Source organism: Bombina bombina, chromosome 1 (genome assembly GCF_027579735.1).
Source record: "Bombina bombina isolate aBomBom1 chromosome 1, aBomBom1.pri, whole genome shotgun sequence".
Lineage (NCBI taxonomy): Eukaryota > Metazoa > Chordata > Amphibia > Anura > Bombinatoridae > Bombina > Bombina bombina.
The window spans coordinates 927,128,890-927,146,796 of NC_069499.1; the positions used below are offsets into that span (position 1 = coordinate 927,128,890).

The 17,907-nt window shown below is 41.7% G+C and overlaps 1 protein-coding gene across 7 annotated transcripts in view; it reads right to left on the reverse strand.

Moving 5' to 3' along the window:
• Positions 1–9,270: 9,270 nt before the first annotated feature.
• The window catches only part of NUTF2 (nuclear transport factor 2), a 139,739-nt gene continuing 131,102 nt past the window's right edge, over positions 9,271–17,907 (reverse strand). For 4 of the 7 annotated variants that reach the window (XM_053697342.1, XM_053697676.1, XM_053697263.1 and 1 more), the window contains one exon: positions 9,271–9,942. In XM_053697342.1, the coding sequence (XP_053553317.1) occupies positions 9,897–9,942 (46 nt within the window). In that variant the 3' untranslated portion in view covers positions 9,271–9,896. Of the gene's footprint in view, positions 9,943–9,991; positions 10,420–17,907 lie in introns of those variants that run through there. The other 3 variants (XM_053697510.1, XM_053696884.1, XM_053697425.1) reach the window with 3 other exon arrangements.

The window sequence follows — 17,907 nt, forward strand, 5'->3', positions numbered from 1 at the left end:
GTACATAAAGACTGAGCTAATACCAATATCGTCCAAATAAGGAAACACTGCAATACCCTGTTCTCTGATTACAGAGAGTAGGGCACCCAGAACCTTTGAAAAGATTCTTGGAGCTATTGCTAGGCCAAATGGAAGAGCAACAAATTGGTAATGCTTGTTTGGAAAAGAGAATCTCAGAAACTGATAATGTTCTGGATGAATCGGAATATGAAGGTATGCATCCTGCAAGTCTATTGTGGACATATAATGTCCTAGCTGAACAAAAGGCAGAATAGTCCTTATAGTCACCATCTTGAAAGTTGGTACTCTTACATAACGATTCAAAATTTTCAGATCCAGAACTGGTCTGAATAAATTTTCCTTCTTTGGTACAATTTATAGATTTGAATAAAACCCCAAACCTTGTTCCTGAGGAGGAACTGGCATGATTACCCCTGAAGACTCCAGGTCTTAAACACACTTCAGGAAAGCCTGAGCTTTTACTGGATTTGCTGGGATACGTGAGAGAAAAAAATCTTCTTACAGGTCTTACTCTGAATCCTATTCGATACCCTTGAGAGACAATGCTCTGAAATCCATGGATTTTGGACAGATTTTATCCAAATATCCTTGAAAAACCTTAATCTGCCCCCTACCAGCTGAGCTGGAATGAGGGTCGCACCTTCATGTGGACTTAGGGGCTGACTTTGGTTTCCTAAATGGCTTGGATTTATTCCAATTTGAGGAAGGCTTCCAATTGGAAGCAGATTCCTTGGGGGGGAGGATTGATTTTTGTTCCTTATTCTGACGAAAGGAACAAAAACGGTTAGAAGCCTTCGATTTACCCTTAGGTTTTTTTAATCCTGAGGCAGAGAAACTCCCTTTCCCCCAGTGACAGTTGAAATAATAAAAAAAAGTTTGGCGCCAAGTATGACACACAACGTAACTTAAACTTAAAAAAATTGTTTATATTCCCCAAATAGGAAACTGACAGTCTGCAGAAGAAAATTCATGAACCCGACTCATGGCAAATATAAGTACAATACATATATTTAGAACTTTATATAAATGCATAAAGTGCCAAACCATAGCTGAGGTGTCTGAAGTAATAAAAAACATACTTACCAAAAGACACCCATCCACATATAGCAGATAGCCAAACCAGTACTGAAACAGTTATCAGTAGAGGTAATGGTACATGGAGAGTATATCGTCGATCTGAAAAGGGAGGTAGGAGATGAATCTCTATGACCGATAACAGAGAACCTATGAAATAGACCCCCGTTAGGGAAATCATCGTATTCAATAAGTGATACTCACTTCACGTCCCTCTGACATTAGCTGTATTCTGAGAGGAATCGGGCTTCAACAATGCTGAGAAGCGCATAACGCAGAAATCTTAGCACAAACTTACTTCACCACCTCCATTGTGGGTGTGGTGAGGGGTGTATTTATAGGCATTTTGAGGCTTGGGAAACTTTGCCCCTCCTGGTAGGATTGTATATCCCATGTCACTAGCTCATGGACTCTTGCCAATTACATGAAAGAAAGGCCATTCAAAAGTGTTGGGGACTTTCACAAGAGCCACCACACACAGATGGATCCTGGACATGGGCTTTAAATGTCGTATTCCTCTTGTCAAGCCACTCCTGAACAACAAACAATATCAGAAGCGTCTAACCTGGGCTAAAGAAAAACAGACCTGGTCTGTAGCTCAGTGGTCCGAAGTCCTCTTATCTGATGAGAGCAAATTGTGCATCTCATTTGAAAACCAAGGACCCAGAGTATAGAGGAATGGAGAGGCACACACTGCAAGATGCTTGAAATCCTGTATGAAGTTTCCACAGTTTGTGTTGATTTGGGGAGCCGTGTCATCTGCTGGTGTTGGCCCACTGTGCTTCATTAAGTCCAGGGTCAACACAGCTGTCTACCATGAGATTTTGGAGTACTTCATGCTTCCTTCCACAGACGAGCTCTATGGGGATGCCGACTTCATTTTCCAGCAGGACTTGGCACCTGCCCACACTGCTAAAAGCACAAAAACCTAGTTCAATGACCGTGGGATTACTGTACTTGATTGGGCAGCAAACTCGCCTGACCTGAACCCCATAATCTATGGGGCAATGCCAAGAGAAAGATGAGAGACATGAGACCGAACAATGCAGAAGAGCTGAAGGCCGCTATTGAAGCATCCTGGTCTTCCACAACACCTCAGCAGTGCAACAGGCTGATAGCTTCCATGCCACGTCGCATTGAGGCAGTAACTGCTGCAAAAGGGGCCCAAACCAAGTACATACCGTATGCATGCTTATACTTTTCAGAGGTCTGATATTGTTCTACAGGTATGTACAATCCTTGTTTTATTGATTGAATGTAATATTCTAATTTTCTGAGATTGTGGATTTGGGGTTTTCATGAGCTGTAATCATCACAATTATGACAAATCACAGCTTGAATTATCTTGCTTTGCATGTAATGAGTCTCTCATATATTAGTTTCACCTGTATATGTACAGTGTGCATAGGAATTGGTTCATATTTTCCAAACTATAGTCCAGATATATATATATATATCTCACTAATTACAGTAATACTCTTATTATTTTGACATCTGATTCGCTAGACTAACAGCTATCCCAATCAGTATAAAGATAAAACACAATTTATGCTTACCTGATAAATTTATTTCTCTTGTGGTGTATCCAGTCCACGGATCATCCATTACTTGTGGGATATTCTCCTTCCCAAAAGGAAGTTGCAAGAGGACACCCACAGCAGAGCTGCTATATAGCTCCTACCCTAACTGCCATATCCAGTCATTCGACCGAAACAAGCCGAGAAAGGAGAAACCATAGGGTGCAGTGGTGACTGTAGTTTAATCTAAAATTTTGACCTGGCATTAAATGACAGGGCAGGCCGTGGACTGGATACACCACAAGAGAAATAAATTTATTAGGTAAGCATAAATTGTGTTTTCTCTTGTAAGGTGTATCCAGTCCACGGATCATCAATTACTTGTAGGATACCAATACCAAATCTAAAGTACACGGATGAAGGGAGGGACAAGGCAGGTACTTAAACGGAAGGTACCACTGCCTGAAAAACCTCTCTCCCAAAAAAAGCCTCCGAAGAAGCAAAAGTATCAAATTTGTAGAATTTTGAAAAAGTATGAAGCGAAGACCAAGTCGCCGCCTTGCAAATCTGTTCAACAGAAGCCTCATTTTTAAAGGCCCAAGTGGAAGCCACAGCTCTAGTAGAATGAGCTGTAATCCTTTCAGGAGGCTGCTGGCCAGCAGTCTCATAGGCTAAGCGGATTATGCTTCTTAGCCAAAAAGAAAGAGGTTGCCAAGGCCTTCTGTCCAGAGTAAATCACAAACATGTTTGACGAAAATCTTTAGTAGCTTGTAAGTAAAACTTGAAAGCACGAACCACGTCCAGATTATGTAAAAGACGTTCCTTCTTTGAAGAAGGATTAGGACACAATGATGGAACAACAATCTCTTGATTTATATTCTTAGTAGATACCACCTTAGGCAAAAACCCAGGTTTTGTACGCAGAACTACCTTATCTGTATGGAAGATCAGATAAGGAGAATCACATTGTAAAGCAGATAACTCAGAAACTCTACGAGCCGAGGAAATAGCCATCAAAAAAAGAACTTTCCAAGATAAAAGTTTGATATCTATGGAATGAAGAGGTTCAAACAGAACCCCTTGAAGAACTTTAAGAACCAAATTTAAGCTCCATGGGGGAGCAACAGGTTTAAACACAGGCTTGATTCTAACCAATGCCTGACAAAACGCCTGAACGTCTGGAACATCCGCCAGACGCTTGTGCAAAAGAATAGACAGTGCAGAAATCTGTCCCTTCAAAGAACTAGCTTATAATCCTTTTACCAAACCCTCTTGGAGAAAAGATAATATCCTGGGAATCCTAACCTTACTCCATGAGTAACTTTTGGATTCACACCAATAAAGATATTTACGCCATATCTTATGGTAGATCTTCCTGGTGACAGGCTTTCGTGCCTGTATTAAGGTATCAATGAATGACTCGAAGAAGCCACGCTTTGATAAAATCAAGCGTTCAATCTCCAGGCAGTCAGTCTCAGAGAGATTAGATTTGGATGATTGAAAGGACCTTGTAGTAGAAGGTCTCGTCTCAAAGGCAGAGTCCAAGGTGGAAAGGATGACATGTCCACTAGGTCTGCATAACAGGTCCTGTGTGGCCACGCAGGAGCTATCAAGATCACCGATGCTCTCTCCTGCTTGATTTTGGCAATCAGTCGAGGGAGCAGAGGAAACGGTGGAAACACTTAAGCCAGGTTGAAAGACCAAGGCGCTGCTAGAGCATCTATCAGCGTCGCTTCCGGGTCCCTGGACCTGTAATAAGGAAGCTTGGCGTTCTGGCGAGACGCCATGAGATCCAGTTCTAGTTTGCCCCAACGATGAATCAATTGAGCAAACACCTCCGGATGGAGTTCCTACTCCCCCGGATGAAAAGTCTGACGACTTAGAAAATCCGCCTCCCAGTTCTCTACACCTGGGATATGGATCGCTGATAGGTGGCAAGAGTGTCTCTCTGCCCAGCAAATTATTTTGGAGACTTCTATTATCGCTAGGGAACTCCTTGTTCCCCCTTGATGGTTGATGTAAGCCACAGTCATGATGTTGTCCGACTGAAATCTGATGAACCTCAGGGTTGTTAACTAAGGCCAAGCTTGAAGAGCATTGAATATTGCCCTCAATTCCAGAATATTTATTGGGAGGAGTTTCTCCTCATGAGTCCACGATCCCTGAGCCTTCAGGGAGTTCCAGACTGCACCCCAACCTAGAAGGCTGGCATCTGTCGTTACAATTGTCCAATCTGGCCTGCGAAAGGTCATACCTTTGGACAGATGGACCCGAGATAGCCACCAGAGGAGAGAATCTCTGGTCTCTTGATCCAGATTTAGTAGAGGGGACAAATCTGTGTAATCCCCAATCCACTGACTGAGCATGCATAGTTGCAGCGGTCTGAGATGTAGGCGCGCAAACGGTACTATGTCCAATGCCGCTACCATTAAGCCGATTACTTCCATGCACTGAGCCACCGAAGGGCGCGGAATAGAATTGAGAACACGGCAAGAATTTAGAAGTTTTGATAACCTGGACTCCGTCTGATAGATTCTGTAGAAATGAAAATTTACCTGAGTCCCTAGAACTATGTCTGTATGGGACTTGGCAATTTGGAAGTTTGACGCCTGTATCAGGATGTCGTCTAGATAAGGGGACACTGCTATGCCCCGCGGCCTTAGGACCACCAGAAGCGACCCCAGAACCTTTGTAAAAATCCTTGGGGCTGTAGCTAACCCGAAGGGAAGAGCCACAAACTGGTAATGCCTGTCCAGAAAGGCAAACCTTAGGAACCAATGATCTTTGTGTATCGGAATGTGAAGGTAAGCATCCTTTAAATCCACGGTAGTCATATATTGACCCTCCTGGATCATAGGTAGGATGGTACGAATAGTCTCCATCTTGAATGATGGAACTCTGAGAAATTTGTTTAAGATCTTTAGATCCAAGATTGGTCTGAAGGTTCCCTCTTTTTTGGGAACCACAAACAGATTTGAGTAAAATCTCTGTCCCTGCTTTGGAACTGGATGGATCACTCCCATAACTAGAAGGTCTTGCACACAGTGTAAGAATGCCTCTTTCTTTATCTGGGTCACAGATATCGTGAAAGGTGAAATCTCCCTTGTGGAGGGGAAGCCTTGAAGTCCAGAAGATACCCCTGAGATATAATCTCCAACGCCCAGGGATCCTGAACATCTCTTGCCCACGCCTGGGCTAAGAGAGAAAGTCTGCCCCCTACTAGATCCGTTACCGGATAGGGGGGCGTTTCTTCATGCTGTCTTAGAGGCAGCAGCAGGCTTTTTCGCTTGCTTGCCTTTGTTCCAGGACTGGTTAGGTTTCCAGGCCGTCTTGGACTGAGCAAAAGTTCCCTCTTGTTTTGTAGTAGAGGAAGTTGATGCTGTACTTGCCTTGAAGATTCGAAAGGCACGAAAATTAGACTGTTTGGCTCTTGATTTGGACCTGTCCTGAGGAAGGGCATGACCTTTACCTCCAGTAATGTCGGCAATAATTTCCTTCAAACCAGGCCCGAATAGGGTCTGTCCCTTGAAGGGAATGTTAAGTAGTTTAGACTTTGAAGTCACGTCAGCTGACCAAGATTTAAACCATAGCGCCCTGCGCGGCAAATCCAGAATTCTTAGCCATTAGTTTAGTCAAATGAACAATGGCATCAGAAACAAAAGAATTAGCTAGCTTAAGTGCTCTAAGCTTGTTAAGTATGCCATCCAATGGAGTCGTTGCCTGTAAAGCCTCTTACAGAGACTCAAACCAGAACGCCGCAGCAGCAGTGACAGGAGCAATCCATGCAAGGGGCTTCAGGATAAAACCTTGTTGAATAAACATTTTCTTAAGGTAACCCTCTAATTTTTTTATCCATAGGATCTGAAAAAGCACAACTGTCCTCGACAGGGATAGTAGTACGCTTTGCTAAAGTAGAAACTGCTCCCTCCACCTTAGGGACCGTCTGCCATAAGTCCCGTGTGGTGGCATCTATGGGAAACATTTTTCTAAAAATAGGAGGGGGGGGGGGGGGGAGAAACGGCACACCGGGTCTATCCCACTCTTTATTAATAATTTCTGTAAACCTTTTAGGTATTGGAAAAACCTCAGTACACACCAGCACTGCAAAGTATTTATCCAGTCTACACAATTTCCCTGGCACTGCAATTGTGTCAGTCATTCAGAGCAGCTAAAACCTCCCTAAGCAGTACACGGAGGTTCTCAAGCTTAAATTTAAAAAAGTAGAAATATTAGTATCAGGTTTCCCCGAGTCAGAAATATCACCCACAGACTGAAGCTCTCCTTCCTCAGCTTCTGCATATTGTGAGGCAGTATCAGACATGGGCCTTAAAGCGTCTGTATGCTCTGTATTACGCCTAACACCAGAGCTATCTCGCTTTCCTCTAAATTCAGGCAGCCTGGCTAATACCGCTGACAGTGTATTGTCCATGACTGCCGCCATGTCTTGTAAAGTAATCGCTATGGGCGTCCTTGATGTACTTGGCGCCATTTGAGCGTGAGTCCCTTGAGCGGGAGTCAAAGGGTCTGACACGTGGGGAGAGTTAGTCGGCATAACTTCCCCCTCGTCAGAATCCTCTGGTGATACATTTTTTAAAGACAAAAGCTGATCTTTATTATTTAAAGTGAAATCAATACATTTAGTACACATTCTCATATGGGGTTCCACCATGGCTTTTAAACATAATGAACAAGGAGTTTCCTCTATGTCAGACATGTTTATACAGACTAGCAATGAGACTAGCAAGCTTGGAAAACACTTTAAATCAAGTTAACAAGCATATATAAAAAACGGTACTGTGCCTTTAAGAGAAACAAATTTTGTAAAAATTTGAAAAACAGTGAAAAAAGGCAGTAAATCAAACGAAATTTTTACAGTGTATGTAACAGGTTAGCAGAGCATTGCACCCACTTGCAAATGGATGATTAACCCCTTAATGCAAAAAACGGATCAAAAAACAAAATAATCATTTTTTAAACAATCACAACTGCCACAGCTCCACTGTGGCCCTACCTTCCTCAATAAACGACTTTTGAAGCCTTTATAGCCCTTCAGAGATGTCCTATAGCATGCAGGGGACTGCTGAGGGAAGCTGAATGTCTCTGTAATTTTAACTACGCAAAAAAGCGCTAAAATAGGCCCCTCCCACTCATACTACAACAGTGGAAAGCCTCAGGAAACTGTTTCTAGGCAAAAATCAAGCCAGCCATGTGGAAAAAAACTAGGCCCCAATAAAGTTTTATCACCAAAGCATATATAAAAACGATTAAACATGCCAGCAAACGTTTTATATTGCCATTTTATAAGAGTATATATCTCTGATAGTAAGCCTGAAACAAGTCGCTATTAAATCACTGTATTTAGGCTTAACTTACATTAATCCGGTATCAGCAGCATTTTCTAGTCCCTAGAAAAACTTAAAACTGCACATACCTTATAGCAGGATAACCTGCACGCCATTCTCCCTCTGAAGTTACCTCACTCCTTAGACATATGTGAGAACAGCAGTGGATCTTAGTTACAAGCTGCTAAGATCATAGAAAACGCAGGCAGATTCTTCTTCTAAATACTGCCTGAGATAAAATAGTACTCCGGTACTGTTTGAAAATAAACTTTTGATTGAAAAAAAAACTAACTATATTTTACCACTCTCCTCTTACTACCTCCATCTCTGTTGAGAGTTGCAAGAGAATGACTGGGTATGGCAGTTAGGGGAGGAGCTATATAGCAGCTCTGCTGTGGGTGTCCTCTTGCAACTTCCTGTTGGGAAGGAGAATATCCCACAAGTAATGGATGATCCGTGGACTGGATACACCTTACAAGAGAAAACATGTTTTTGGTGATTTAAACAATTATATATTTAGTGATTATGTTGCCAGTATTGTGTGAGTGCATATATTTGTATTGCTCTGTTGAGAGGTGAGTGGAGAGGTAATGAAATTACTGTACTAGCTCAAGTAGTTTGAAAAATCTAAAGGCAGATCACTTAGGGTTTAAAGTGGTATAATCAAGACACTAACAGGATCTTTTTATGGTTTGTATTAGACATTCTACATGACTGAGCATTGTTAATGATAGAGAATATAGCCAATATAGATGTATATAGTCATTTTTTAGAATATAAGCTTCGCTTATACATAATCCCACTCCTTGTGGAGTACCAGACGGTTTACATATGGACTACATCCTCACTGCTTTATGTCGTATGTTACAAATTTATGTTTTGTTAAACACAATGAACTTATTTTCACTGTAGAATGTAAGAGAACATTCTAGAATTTTGTAGTAATTGGTGTTTATGTAAATATTTAAATGCTTGTGCAGAAGAGCTTTCTATAAAATATATCACAATCTCTAGATGTCTCAACCCGCCATTTACTTTAACCTGTTATTTGCTATTGAAGGAGTTTAATAAAAGTATTTGCTTATATCTTCGTATCTGGGAAGTTCCTGTAACACTTTCCTTTTGCATTGATCTTAGAGTACCCACAATTCCCTGCAGCATAAATTTTACATCTAAAATTAATCATAGAAGACTATTTTACTACAACATGTTCACATTACAAAATAAAATCCACAGAAGTGTCTGAATGTACCTTAAACTGAATAAAGTGTCCGAGTTCAGTTTGATTCTTAAGCAAGCATAATTATATGCACACATTTAGAGAAAAAAGAGAATTTAATTCCAGGATTGTTTAAGTTGCAAACTTTTTTAGATGAGAATCAGAAAACACATCTTCACATTCATATATTATAAAAAATTGAAATGGAAGTTTTTTAGTTTGTTTAATTTGAAACATTTAAACCAATAAAAAAAACAGAACATCAGCTCTTGAGCAAGCCAATTCGAATGCCTCTCTTATTTCCCATTTCTTTGGATTACTAGTTTTTATTTTTTTGTATTACATAAAAAGCAATCCTGTTCACTTTATCTTTCCAAAGGCATGCTTGTACAATTGTGTTAAGTGCAAAACAATTCCAAAGATCACACACAAGTTTCCTTTAAACTGTTAGATTACTTGGCTGTCTACAAAATTATTAGCGGCTATGATAACTCCGCATAAGGTTTAAGACTGACCCAGGAGGAAAGATTTCTTCAGCCAATATATACTGTGTATGATGTTTGCAATGTTCTGTGGATATGAATTGTTTAGAAACACAAAAAAAATAATCCAAAAGAGCAGATGAATAGTTTATCCAGTCTCCAGTTGAGGATATTCAGCCAAAGTTATGCAGTGCTAGCCGGAACATGTCATTAGTACAGACCCAGGCTTCATTAATGTTCTTTAATAGAAAGACTTGATGGAATCCCATGACTGGGTCATCATCGGCCTGTAATGAAAAGGGGGAAGAAAAAAAAAAAAAAACACATTTGTAATAAGTTGTGTATATCAAATTTCCATGAGTTCCTTTTAATGACAAATTACTTTTGCAGCAGAATGTCACCACACCCAGGTAGCTTGGATCTGATCAGCTTTCGTACTGTGTCTAGTATTGGAAGAGTTGATTAAATTATCAGCCTTCTGTTGTAGTTGCAAAGTTCTCTCTCCCTACCTCTATATAGCAATATGACCAAATGGTCTGAGGAAGGTGATTTTGACACACACAATATACATAAACACAGGTAAATCATAAAGTAATACCCCCACGTCTAATTTTTGGTCTAAAGGAGTGAATGTTCATGTATGTTGTTATAGGTGTCCTTACCCTACTAATGTATACTTTTTTTCCCCCAGAGTGAATACAGCCATGGATCCGAGGCTAAAAAAAGAGCCGTGATTGAATTTCTGACGAAAGAGGGTTGTGCACCTAAGGAAATCCATAATCAGCAGTAGAGAAGTTATGGGGACACTAGCAATGTTGGGTGAAGTTTCAAGGAGGAGAAACCGAAACTGCAGATAAGCAGAGTAGCAGCTGTCCACAGTGGCGTATTTAGGATTTGTGCTGTTTTGGGCCTTTTCCCCCTTAATATTATCTTGGGTCAGTGTGTAAACATTTTTCCCCCCCATAACAATTCAAAAAGCAAATAGTCTAGCAAAACACTTGCATACAGGTGGGTTGAATTGCATGCATCTCATACCATTTTCTCCCTAAGAGGAGAAAGGAGAAGAGAAAGGAGAAGAGAAAGGAGAAGAGAAAGGAGAAGAGAAAGGAGAAGAGAAAGGAGAAGAGAAAGGAGAAGAGAAAGGAGAAGAGAAAGGAGAAGAGAAAGGAGAAGAGAAAGGAGAAGAGAAAGGAGAAGAGAAAGGAGAAGAGAAAGGAGAAGAGAAAGGAGAAGAGAAAGGAGAAGAGAAAGGAGAAGAGAAAGGAGAAGAGAAAGGAGAAGAGAAAGGAGAAGAGAAAGGAGAAGAGAAAGGAGAAGAGAAAGGAGAAGAGAAAGGAGAAGAGAAAGGAGAAGAGAAAGGAGAAGAGAAAGGAGAAGAGAAAGGAGAAGAGAAAGGAGAAGAGAAAGGAGAAGAGAAAGGAGAAGAGAAAGGAGAAGAGAAAGGAGAAGAGAAAGGAGAAGAGAAAGGAGAAGAGAAAGGAGAAGAGAGAAGAGAAGAGAGAAGAGAAGAGAGAAGAGAAGAGAGAAGAGAGAAGAGAAGAGAGAAGAGAAAGGAGAAGAGAGAAGAGAAAGGAGAAGGGAGAAGAGAAAGGAGAAGGGAGAAGAGAAAGGAGAAGAGAAAGGAGAAGAGAAAGGAGAAGAGAAAGGAGAAGAGAAAGGAGAAGAGAAAGGAGAAGAGAAAGGAGAAGAGAAAGGAGAAGAGAAAGGAGAAGAGAAAGGAGAAGAGAAAGGAGAAGAGAAAGGAGAAGAGAGAAGAGAAGAGAGAAGAGAAGAGAGAAGAGAAGAGAGAAGAGAGAAGAGAAGAGAGAAGAGAAAGGAGAAGAGAGAAGAGAAAGGAGAAGGGAGAAGAGAAAGGAGAAGGGAGAAGAGAAAGGAGAAGAGAAAGGAGAAAGGAGAAGAGAAAGGAGAAAGGAGAAGAGAAAGGAGAAGAGAAAGGAGAAGAGAAAGGAGAAGAGAAGAGAGAAGAGAAAGGAGAAGAGAGAAGAGAAAGGAGAAGGGAGAAGAGAAAGGAGAAGGGAGAAGAGAAGGGAGAAAGGAGAAGAGAAAGGAGAAGAGAAAGGAGAAAGGAGAAGAGAAAGGAGAAGAGAAAGGAGAAAGGAGAAGAGAAAGGAGAAGAGAAAGGAGAAGAGAAAGGAGAAGAGAAGAGAGAAGAGAAAGGAGAAGAGAGAAGAGAAAGGAGAAGGGAGAAGAGAAAGGAGAAGGGAGAAGAGAAAGGAGAAAGGAGAAGAGAAAGGAGAAGAGAAAGGAGAAAGGAGAAGAGAAAGGAGAAGAGAAAGGAGAAGAGAAAGGAGAAGAGAAGAGAGAAGAGAAAGGAGAAGAGAGAAGAGAAAGGAGAAGGGAGAAGAGAAAGGAGAAGAGAAAGGAGAAGAGAAAGGAGAAGAGAAAGGAGAAGAGAAAGGAGAAGAGAAAGGAGAAGAGAAAGGAGAAGAGAAAGGAGAAGAGAAAGGAGAAGAGAAAGGAGAAGAGAAAGGAGAAGAGAAAGGAGAAGAGAGAAGAGAAGAGAGAAGAGAAGAGAGAAGAGAAGAGAGAAGAGAAAGGAGAAGAGAGAAGAGAAAGGAGAAGGGAGAAGAGAAAGGAGAAGGGAGAAGAGAAAGGAGAAGAGAAAGGAGAAGAGAAAGGAGAAGAGAAAGGAGAAGAGAAAGGAGAAGAGAAAGGAGAAGAGAAAGGAGAAGAGAAAGGAGAAGAGAAAGGAGAAGAGAAAGGAGAAGAGAAAGGAGAAGAGAAAGGAGAAGAGAGAAGAGAAGAGAGAAGAGAAGAGAGAAGAGAAGAGAGAAGAGAAAGGAGAAGAGAGAAGAGAAAGGAGAAGGGAGAAGAGAAAGGAGAAGGGAGAAGAGAAAGGAGAAGAGAAAGGAGAAGAGAAAGGAGAAGAGAAAGGAGAAGAGAAAGGAGAAGAGAAAGGAGAAGAGAAAGGAGAAGAGAAAGGAGAAGAGAAAGGAGAAGAGAAAGGAGAAGAGAAAGGAGAAGAGAAAGGAGAAGAGAGAAGAGAAGAGAGAAGAGAAGAGAGAAGAGAAGAGAGAAGAGAGAAGAGAAGAGAGAAGAGAAAGGAGAAGAGAGAAGAGAAAGGAGAAGGGAGAAGAGAAAGGAGAAGGGAGAAGAGAAAGGAGAAGAGAAAGGAGAAAGGAGAAGAGAAAGGAGAAAGGAGAAGAGAAAGGAGAAGAGAAAGGAGAAGAGAAAGGAGAAGAGAAGAGAGAAGAGAAAGGAGAAGAGAGAAGAGAAAGGAGAAGGGAGAAGAGAAAGGAGAAGGGAGAAGAGAAGGGAGAAAGGAGAAGAGAAAGGAGAAGAGAAAGGAGAAAGGAGAAGAGAAAGGAGAAGAGAAAGGAGAAAGGAGAAGAGAAAGGAGAAGAGAAAGGAGAAGAGAAAGGAGAAGAGAAGAGAGAAGAGAAAGGAGAAGAGAGAAGAGAAAGGAGAAGGGAGAAGAGAAAGGAGAAGGGAGAAGAGAAAGGAGAAAGGAGAAGAGAAAGGAGAAGAGAAAGGAGAAAGGAGAAGAGAAAGGAGAAGAGAAAGGAGAAGAGAAAGGAGAAGAGAAGAGAGAAGAGAGAAGGGAGAAGAGAAAGGAGAAGAGAAAGGAGAAGAGAAAGGAGAAGAGAAAGGAGAAAGGAGAAGAGAAAGGAGAAAGGAGAAGAGAAAGGAGAAGAGAAAGGAGAAAGGAGAAGAGAAAGGAGAAGAGAAAGGAGAAAGGAGAAGAGAAAGGAGAAGAGAAAGGAGAAAGGAGAAGAGAAAGGAGAAAGGAGAAGAGAAAGGAGAAGAGAAAGGAGAAAGGAGAAGAGAAAGGAGAAGAGAAAGGAGAAGAGAAAGGAGAAGAGAAGAGAGAAGAGAAAGGAGAAGAGAGAAGAGAAAGGAGAAGGGAGAAGAGAAAGGAGAAGAGAAAGGAGAAGAGAAAGGAGAAGAGAAAGGAGAAAGGAGAAGAGAAAGGAGAAAGGAGAAGAGAAAGGAGAAGAGAAAGGAGAAAGGAGAAGAGAAAGGAGAAGAGAAAGGAGAAAGGAGAAGAGAAAGGAGAAGAGAAAGGAGAAAGGAGAAGAGAAAGGAGAAGAGAAAGGAGAAAGGAGAAGAGAAAGGAGAAGAGAAAGGAGAAGAGAAAGGAGAAGAGAAAGGAGAAGAGAAGAGAGAAGAGAAAGGAGAAGAGAGAAGAGAAAGGAGAAGGGAGAAGAGAAGGGAGAAGAGAAAGGAGAAGAGAAAGGAGAAGAGAAAGGAGAAGAGAAAGGAGAAGAGAAAGGAGAAGAGAAAGGAGAAGAGAAAGGAGAAGAGAAAGGAGAAGAGAAAGGAGAAGAGAAAGGAGAAGAGAAAGGAGAAGAGAGAAGAGAAGAGAGAAGAGAAGAGAGAAGAGAAGAGAGAAGAGAAAGGAGAAGAGAGAAGAGAAAGGAGAAGGGAGAAGAGAAAGGAGAAGGGAGAAGAGAAAGGAGAAGAGAAAGGAGAAGAGAAAGGAGAAGAGAAAGGAGAAGAGAAAGGAGAAGAGAAAGGAGAAGAGAAAGGAGAAGAGAAAGGAGAAGAGAAAGGAGAAGAGAAAGGAGAAGAGAAAGGAGAAGAGAAAGGAGAAGAGAGAAGAGAAGAGAGAAGAGAAGAGAGAAGAGAAGAGAGAAGAGAAAGGAGAAGAGAGAAGAGAAAGGAGAAGGGAGAAGAGAAAGGAGAAGGGAGAAGAGAAAGGAGAAGAGAAAGGAGAAGAGAAAGGAGAAGAGAAAGGAGAAGAGAAAGGAGAAGAGAAAGGAGAAGAGAAAGGAGAAGAGAAAGGAGAAGAGAAAGGAGAAGAGAAAGGAGAAGAGAAAGGAGAAGAGAAAGGAGAAGAGAGAAGAGAAGAGAGAAGAGAAGAGAGAAGAGAAAGGAGAAGAGAGAAGAGAAAGGAGAAGGGAGAAGAGAAAGGAGAAGGGAGAAGAGAAAGGAGAAGAGAAAGGAGAAAGGAGAAGAGAAAGGAGAAAGGAGAAGAGAAAGGAGAAGAGAAAGGAGAAGAGACAGGAGAACAGAACAGCGAAGAGACAGGTGAAGAGAGAAGAGAAAGGAGAAGGGAGAACAGATAGGAGATGGGAGAAGAGACGGGAGAAAGGAGAAGAGAAAGGAGAAGAGAAAGGAGAAAGGAGAAGAGAAAGGAGAAGAGAAAGGAGAAAGGAGAAGAGAAAGGAGAAGAGAAAGGAGAAGAGAAAGGAGAAGAGAAGAGAGAAGAGAAAGGAGAAGAGAGAAGAGAAAGGAGAAGGGAGAAGAGAAAGGAGAAGGGAGAAGAGAAAGGAGAAAGGAGAAGAGAAAGGAGAAGAGAAAGGAGAAAGGAGAAGAGAAAGGAGAAGAGAAAGGAGAAGAGAAGAGAGAAGAGAAAGGAGAAGAGAGAAGAGAAAGGAGAAGGGAGAAGAGAAAGGAGAAGAGAAAGGAGAAGAGAAAGGAGAAGAGAAAGGAGAAAGGAGAAGAGAAAGGAGAAAGGAGAAGAGAAAGGAGAAGAGAAAGGAGAAGAGAAAGGAGAAGAGAAAGGAGAAGAGAAGAGAGAAGAGAAAGGAGAAGAGAGAAGAGAAAGGAGAAGGGAGAAGAGAAAGGAGAAGGAGAAGAGAAAGGAGAAAGGAGAAGAGAAAGGAGAAGAGAAAGGAGAAGAGAAAGGAGAAGAGAAAGGAGAAAGGAGAAGAGAAAGGAGAAAGGAGAAGAGAAAGGAGAAGAGAAAGGAGAAAGGAGAAGAGAAAGGAGAAGAGAAAGGAGAAAGGAGAAGAGAAAGGAGAAGAGAAAGGAGAAAGGAGAAGAGAAAGGAGAAAGGAGAAGAGAAAGGAGAAGAGAAGAGAAAGGAGAAGAGAAGGAGAAGAGAAAGGAGAAGAGAAAGGAGAAGAGAAAGGAGAAGAGAAAGGAGAAGAGAAAGGAGAAGAGAAAGGAGAAGAGAAAGGAGAAGAGAAAGGAGAAGAGAAAGGAGAAGAGAAAGGAGAAGAGAAAGGAGAAGAGAAAGGAGAAGAGAAAGGAGAAGAGAACGGAGAAGAGAAAGGAGAAGAGAAAGGAGAAGAGAAAGGAGAAGAGAAAGGAGAAGAGAAAGGAGAAGAGAAAGGAGAAGAGAAAGGAGAAGAGAGAAGAGAAGAGAGAAGAGAAGAGAGAAGAGAGAAGAGAAGAGAGAAGAGAAAGGAGAAGAGAGAAGAGAAAGGAGAAGGGAGAAGAGAAAGGAGAAGGGAGAAGAGAAAGGAGAAGAGAAAGGAGAAAGGAGAAGAGAAAGGAGAAAGGAGAAGAGAAAGGAGAAGAGAAAGGAGAAGAGAAGAGAGAAGAGAAAGGAGAAGAGAGAAGAGAAAGGAGAATGGAGAAGAGAAAGGAGAAGGAGAAGAGAAGGGAGAAGAGAAGGAGAAGAGAAAGGAGAAGAGAAAGGAGAAGAGAAAGGAGAAGAGAAAGGAGAAGAGAAAGGAGAAGAGAAAGGAGAAGAGAAAGGAGAAGAGAAAGGAGAAGAGAAAGGAGAAGAGAAAGGAGAAGAGAAAGGAGAAGAGAAAGGAGAAGAGAAAGGAGAAGAGAAAGGAGAAAGGAAAGGAGAAAGGAGAAGAGAAAGGAGAAGAGAAAGGAGAAGAGAAAGGAGAAGAGAAAGGAGAAGAGAAGAGAGAAGAGAAAGGAGAAGAGAGAAGAGAAAGGAGAAGGGAGAAGAGAAAGGAGAAGGGAGAAGAGAAAGGAGAAGAGAAAGGAGAAAGGAGAAGAGAAAGGAGAAGAGAAAGGAGAAAGGAGAAGAGAAAGGAGAAAGGAGAAGAGAAAGGAGAAGGGAGAAGAGAAAGGAGAAGAGAAAGGAGAAGAGAGAAGAGAAAGGAGAAGAGAGAAGAGAAAGGAGAAGAGAGAAGAGAAGGAGAAGAGAAGAGAAAGGAGAAGGAGAAGAGAAAGGAGAAGAGAAAGGAGAAGAGAAAGGAGAAGAGAAAGGAGAAGAGAAAGGAGAAGAGAAAGGAGAAGAGAAAGGAGAAGAGAAAGGAGAAGAGAAAGGAGAAGAGAAAGGAGAAGAGAAAGGAGAAGAGAAAGGAGAAGAGAAAGGAGAAGAGAAAGGAGAAGAGAAAGGAGAAGAGAAAGGAGAAAGGAAAGGAGAAAGGAGAAGAGAAAGGAGAAGAGAAAGGAGAAGAGAAAGGAGAAGAGAAAGGAGAAGAGAAGAGAGAAGAGAAAGGAGAAGAGAGAAGAGAAAGGAGAAGGGAGAAGAGAAAGGAGAAGGGAGAAGAGAAAGGAGAAGAGAAAGGAGAAAGGAGAAGAGAAAGGAGAAGAGAAAGGAGAAAGGAGAAGAGAAAGGAGAAAGGAGAAGAGAAAGGAGAAGAGAAAGGAGAAAGGAGAAGAGAAAGGAGAAGAGAAAGGAGAAGAGAAAGGAGAAAGGAGAAGAGAAAGGAGAAGAGAAAGGAGAAGAGAAAGGAGAAGAGAAAGGAGAAGAGAAAGGAGAAGAGAAAGGAGAAGAGAAAGGAGAAGAGAAAGGAGAAGAGAAAGGAGAAGAGAAAGGAGAAGAGAAAGGAGAAGAGAAAGGAGAAGAGAAAGGAGAAGAGAAAGGAGAAGAGAAAGGAGAAGAGAAAGGAGAAGAGAGAAGAGAAGAGAGAAGAGAAGAGAGAAGAGAGAAGAGAAGAGAGAAGAGAAAGGAGAAGAGAGAAGAGAAAGGAGAAGGGAGAAGAGAAAGGAGAAGGGAGAAGAGAAAGGAGAAGAGAAAGGAGAAAGGAGAAGAGAAAGGAGAAGAGAAAGGAGAAAGGAGAAGAGAAAGGAGAAAGGAGAAGAGAGAAAGGAGAAAGGAGAAGAGAAAGGAGAAAGGAGAAGAGAAAGGAGAAAGGAGAAGAGAAAGGAGAAGGGAGAAGAGAAAGGAGAAGGGAGAAGAGAAAGGAGAAGAGAAAGGAGAAAGGAGAAGAGAAAGGAGAAGAGAAAGGAGAAGGGAGAAGAGAAAGGAGAAGGGAGAAGAGAAAGGAGAAGAGAAAGGAGAAAGGAGAAGAGAAAGGAGAAGAGAAAGGAGAAAGGAGAAGAGAAAGGAGAAAGGAGAAGAGAGAAAGGAGAAAGGAGAAGAGAAAGGAGAAAGGAGAAGAGAAAGGAGAAAGGAGAAGAGAAAGGAGAAGGGAGAAGAGAAAGGAGAAGGGAGAAGAGAAAGGAGAAGAGAAAGGAGAAAGGAGAAGAGAAAGGAGAAGAGAAAGGAGAAAGGAGAAGAGAAAGGAGAAGAGAAAGGAGAAGAGAAAGGAGAAGAGAAGAGAGAAGAGAAGAGAGAAGAGAAAGGAGAAGGGAGAAGAGAAAGGAGAAGGGAGAAGAGAAAGGAGAAGAGAAAGGAGAAAGGAGAAGAGAAAGGAGAAGAGAAAGGAGAAAGGAGAAGAGAAAGGAGAAGA